Source organism: Nematolebias whitei, chromosome 2, assembly GCF_014905685.2.
Source record: "Nematolebias whitei isolate Nwh7 chromosome 2, NemWhi1, whole genome shotgun sequence".
NCBI lineage: Eukaryota > Metazoa > Chordata > Actinopteri > Cyprinodontiformes > Rivulidae > Nematolebias > Nematolebias whitei.
In genome coordinates this window covers 34,113,490-34,119,601 of record NC_056499.1, presented here as the reverse complement: position 1 = coordinate 34,119,601, position 6,112 = coordinate 34,113,490, and the positions used below count along the sequence as shown (strand labels likewise).

At 40.1% G+C, this 6,112-nt stretch overlaps 1 protein-coding gene across 1 annotated transcript in view; it reads right to left on the bottom strand.

Annotated features, from left to right (window-relative positions):
- pkp3b (plakophilin 3b) overlaps positions 1-5,855 on the bottom strand; it is a 44,085-nt gene extending 38,230 nt beyond the window's left edge. The window contains exon 1 of the mRNA XM_037697634.1: positions 5,570-5,855. Coding sequence (XP_037553562.1) covers positions 5,570-5,765 — 196 coding nt within the window. The 5' untranslated portion in view covers positions 5,766-5,855. The remainder of the gene's footprint in view (positions 1-5,569) is intronic.
- Between the last annotated feature and the right edge of the window lie 257 nt (positions 5,856-6,112).

Below are 6,112 nucleotides of genomic sequence, written 5' to 3'. Positions count from 1 at the left end.
ATATATATATACCTAAGGGGTGGGGTCTGGGGTCTGTCTTTCTCATCGTTACTGCTCAGGGAGCAAAGAGAGAAAGGGAGTGACAGACCCTGCCGCCCCCTCCTTTCTCTTTCTGAGGCAGCAGACAGCAGAGCAGCGACACACAACAGGCGGACGCGCAACAGACAGCCTCGGAAAAAGAAAGGAGGTGGTGGGGTCTGTTTTTCCCCATCGTCAATCGTGTGTCGTGTACAATCTTACATTGAAAATCTGTGAAAGAGTGAGTTTGTGAAAGTTGAACCACGAAGTATCGAGAGACTACTGTTGTTTTGTTTTGTTTTTTTGTAATATTTACCCGAGCCAAGAGAGTGATACCTTTCTGGAGTTTATTAATCTTTCTGTTTGACACATAGCCTGTAGGACACTACAGTCCACTGAATGAACATACAGAACAGTGAGCCTCTTTCATCATACAGTGAAGGCACCAGCTGATAAACCATACATTGACCTGCTACCTCAGAGCTTCTTTACTAGCAAGAGGGCAGTTTGTTTTCTGTTTCTACTTCTGAGGTTATTATGCGCAAAATAAATAAAAATTAACTTTTTTTTCTGTTGTACTGAACCCATACTGAACTGTGACCCATATGCTGTGTAAGAAATAAAGGACCAAATCATGAGTTATGTGTACTACTACACCCCCAAAGTTTAGTCATTTTAGAACTGAATGAGGCTCTCCTTCAAGCTTACGTGCAGCACAGCATCCTGACTACGTTGTGGGTCAAAGTGACACCCCGTTGTCTCCTCAAACTGAGAAGGGAGCACCAGTTGTAAGGAGGAGGGATTCCTCCTTCCTCTGCTGGTTTTCTTACAAAATCAATACAGTTTGTCCTATAATGACACCAGTGTGGATCATTTGAAATCTTTGAATAACCTGTGTGCCTAAATATGACAACTGGACTGAACACCACTTTTTGCTCAACACTTCTAAAAAAAAGGCCTTGCCAGGAATCTATGATGTCATGATTAGATTTTCCATAAAGTGGGGGTGAAAAAACAGGAAATGACCAGGAAACAACTCATTCACAGGTTCTCAGTGTGCACAGAAACATATACGACTCTTCCGATGTGTCTCACAGGTTTTTAAATCCTCTTTAAGTTTAGTGTGATTTGCACTTGGATGTATGACGCCTGCTGATTTTAAAACACACAAATAGAGAATACAGTCTGTGGAAGCAAACCCTCTGAACATGTTTGCTTTTATCCACTGCTGTCACTGTTTGAAAGACAAAAAGTTGAACTCTGAGGACACCACATCATTTAACAGATTACAGATAATGACATCACTAATTACAGATTAACGCTGTTGCTAAATCTAGCTTCTTCCAACTCAGATTTATGGCCAAATTGCAGTGGGATCTCTTTGTGAAAACTTTAGAGAAAGTTAGTCATGCTTTTATCACTTCCTATCTAGACTACGTGTAATCTGTTGTATGTCAATCTAAATCAGTCTTCACTGCATCGCCTTCAAACTGTCCAAAATGCAGCAGAAGAAGAAGCAAGAACACAAAATCCCTGTCTTGGCATGTCTTTCAGATAGACTTTCAAATATGGTAATAATATTGACTTTTAAAGTTTAAAAAGTCTTATACTTTTTTAACTTTCCTAGCATCTACACACGAGGATGAGCGCTACGGTCCTAAGATCCAAACTAAATCTGAAACATCTGTCTTTTGCAGTGGCTGTCCTAAATTTATGGAACAGTTTGCCTTTCAATATATATTTATTTTTTTTCAAAGTATATTTTATTGTGGTTTTGTTCTTGTGTTTAAATGATTTTATATTTAAATTTTGTGTTGTCAGTAAAGCACTTTTGTTTTTAAATGTGCTACAAAACTGACTGACTCAGTTGCACAAAACCTCCGCCTCTGTTGTGTTGAGATGTTTCCACCCTACAAACAACTCTTATTATAAATCCAATAAATGTCAAAGTTTCAAGGTCAGCTTGGAATGATCACAAGATTATTTTTCGATTGTTTTGGCTTAACTCAAAAAAAGATCATACAACTTTATTGATTCACTTGATTTTCAATCCCTGATGTTTTTTTTGTTTTTTGTTGCTATTTCTGCAAGGGCACAACCACAAACTAATTTGAAATACTGGCACACTGTTTTATACAAGATCCTTAATCCTGATGCGACCTGGGCTCAAACCTGCAGCCCAGGATTATAAGATCATGGCACTGACCACTGAACCACAGCCCCTCCCCAATCCAACCTTAGCTTTACTAATCTGATAGCTTTAGATTAAAAATGAAGTACTGCCAGAACCCCATTTTCCCTTTTTCCTTTCTTTTACAAGGAAGAAACAAAAGGTTTGGGAAAACCCTATGAAAACTTTGCTGCATCATGTTTATGAACTCTTCAGAGGTTCCAGTGGTGTGGGTGTTTATGACCGTCTCAAACAGGAATAAAACAAGGCAGAGTGAAGACGTTTTTAGGACAAACAGAGTGAAGTCTGTTTTGGATTTTGGACTAGTTAAATCCTGGCGGCTCCTGTTGCCCTGCGAGTGCTGAACGTGACCGATAAATGAGCAACAGTTGGCTCCATCACACACTTACCAAATCCAGCCTGCAAGTAAAGTCTAACATTACTTTAGATTGGTTCTTTAAATTCAACTCTGATTCACGTTTACAAAGAAGTGAAAATTTTATTGAAATATTGGTGCTTAAATGTGACTGTGCTTGGGTTTAATCCACAGCAGGAGGGTCTGGACAGATACCGGTCTCTAATTTGAATAAAAGAGACACATCACACCCGCCTCCTTTCATGACAGCATTCTAAACTAAAATCATCTTGAGGGGAGAAAAAAGAAGCTGTGGACGTTTTGGTCAAAGCCTTTTTTATGTGGGCTAGTGTTGATTCGCTGTGGTGGCCATCTTGCATTAGATCATATGGTAATCAGATGTACAGCCAATAATTACGTTCTGAAAGTTTCAATAAAATTTGTCCAGTGGTTCATAAAATATTTTGCTAACAGATTTGACTACCAGCAATTAAAGCACAAATTATAGGCAAAAATCTAAAATAATGAGTAGCACTTGATTGTAGTATATGAAGTAAATGACTCAACTACTACCTCATCAAATGTTAGCAAAATATCAGTCAAATTAACTGAATCATAATTTATGTAGTTTTAAATGTGGGTCAGATGTGGCAGACATCTTGAATTAGGTTGGCTATAATGGCAAATAAAGAACCTTGAATCCTTGAATGATTATTTGCTGAAGGTTTCATTAAAATCCGTACTGGGGTTCATTAGATGTTTTGCTAACAGACAGACAGAGTTGACTCCAAAACAGCTAAATTTAATTCAAAATGTTGTGCAACCTGTTAGCACTCAAAGGCAGTAAAAATCATGTGAATTGACTTTGTCTCCAAGGTGACACCATCAAAGTGACCCAATAAGCAAACTGACAGAGAGGGTGGAATATTACATCTCAGACACTTTGATGTCTTCACATGTCTGGCACCAAAACCTCTGAACAGGTGGACAGAACCAAAATGTGTGGATGTGATTGTCAGGAATATTACCTGTACACTGTGAGCAGGTACTAGATGATGTAAAACCCATCCTGAACATCCGTTGACCTGTACAATGTACTGTAAATTGGAGGTTTTAATCATTTTTAAAGTTCTTCGACATATCTGAGACCAGAAGTTTTTGTCAAGTTGACTGACAAGTCTGTCTCCCATTTTACAATGGGAAGGGATATTGATTCATCTATTTTACTGAGTGTTTGTAAATCTTAGATAGTAATTTGGGAGGGTTAAGATTAAGGAACACTAATATGCTTGTTGGTATTTCAATCCTAGTGTTATTGAGCTTAAACTTGTTTTTTGCTATAGATTTAATTTGTTGATATTCTAAAAATTCAGTCTTATCAATCCCATATTGTGTTATTAATCTGTTAAATGGGATATACCTGAGTCTACTTCCTCATATACTATATGTTCCAGGTATTCGATCCCTTTACACCTCCAACCTGGGAAGATTTTCATATTATTCTGTTGCAGGATGTCAGGGTTGTTCCAGATGGGTGTACGTCTGCATGGGATTTGATTGATATATTTGATTTATATATGTGACCATCATTAAAAGCTGTTAAAATTGTTTAAAGCATCATCTGCCTTGTGGGCAATATGTCTTTTGAACCATGAATGCAAGGACACTCTGTCAAGAATCACAGCCCCCACACCTGGAATCATGGTAAAATACCAATCAATCAATCAATCAATATAACTTTATTGTCCATAACATTTCCTGAGATGGAGCTTTATCTTTGACATCTGGCTCATACAAAACAACAAAAGTTTAAAATGCAATAAATCTTTAAAAAGCTTTGCTAACCCAGTAAAACCAGTTCTAAAATGCATGATACATTAAAAACATCAAAACATCTTAACAGACTTTGTCATGTGAGGCTACGTTTAAATTGGACCCTATTAAGGACACACAGCAGAAGGAACAAATTACTTTTTGTACCCATTTTTCTTAACCAGAGGAACCACCAGTCTTCTACCAGATGGTACCAACCTGAATAATGGTTGCAGTGGATAGGTTGGGTCAAAGTAAACCTGCATTTCCTTTTTGCATAGAGCCTGACTGTCCAGGTCTGTAAGTTTCATCTGATGATTACCAATGATTTTACTACTTGTTTGACCACCCAGGACAACTTGTTCCTGTCTCTGGCTAGCAGGTTCCCATGAGACAATATTGAAACAACACTTTCAACCAGTGACTTGTACACCAACTGCAAGGTGTATTGTGTTTCTTGTCATAAAATTGTATAATCTTCTCACGCCTACTTCAAAGCAATTACTGCACGAGACGTTTACTTTTGTTAGTACAGGGTGACGTACGGTGGGCCTACTAAACTACTCCCTCCCTACTCTGTCCCTGGAGCAACCAAGGACAAAAAGACAAATTATCATAGGGTCAAGTGCACCCTTACCACTTTACCATCACTTTACCAGAGCATTAAAACCCAGAAAATGATCAAATGTTAGATTTGCCATGCATCATCTTTCACTTATTTTGGAAAGTTCTAATTACTATGACTAAGCCATCTCAGTTTATAGGTCTTTAGAAACATAATCATTTGACCCAATGAAATAACTGTTTATTATTTAACTTGCATGGCCACCACTTTTTTCTAACCAAAAGCACTGGGGGGCTAAGCACCCCATAAAGTTAGGTTCTAGGACGCCCCTGGCTCAAAGTATGTGTTGCCATGGCAGCACACCAAAAGTGAGCTCAGTATGTTTACAAACTGACCGAGTTGTGGCCATGTTTGTGTTCTTTGGGGTCTGTTGGCTGCGGCAGCCATCTTGAATCGGGTTAACTCCATAAAAGTTGATCAGTTTTATGTACAGCCAATACTTCCAATAAGTTTCGATAAAATTCGTTCGGAAGTTCATGATTTATTTCGGTGTCAGACGCACACGCGAGCACAACCATTATCATCCGCAGCTACTTTGAAAAAAAAACGCCGCTCGCGCGACAAAAAACCGTTATTCTGGCGAGCTCACCTGCAAAGGCTCCCGGGCGCGAGTCGTCCAGTCTGGGCAGGGAGGAGGACTTCTTCTCGGCCAGCCGCATCCGGACCTGCTCCTGGACCCTCCGGGCTTTAGCCAGCGGGTCCGGGGACGGGCCGTCCGAGGGCAGCGCGTAGGCTGTGCACGACGAGTTGGGCTGCAGCGCGGACAGAAAGCACCCGTCCGCCATGTCCGCGTCCACACACACACCCAAAACAAGTTTGACCCGGACAAACAGGAGCGAATATTCCAGCAGGACAGGTCCGGTCGGCGGCTCAGCTCAATGAGGGGCTGTGTCTGAACGGGAACCCCGTCAGACCTCCGAACATCTGGAGGCGGGAACTGGAAGAGTGCCAGAAGGGAGGGAAGAAGAAGAAAATCCACCTGCTGCCAGGACAACCAGCAAACTGCGGAGAGAGGAGCACCTGACACCATGCATCCAGTTGTTTCAAGTTCAAAACACGTTGCTTTGTGAGCTTCTTTAATGAGGATTATTAATTATGTTATTTAAATAATTAAGCCCACAACAATCTAGCT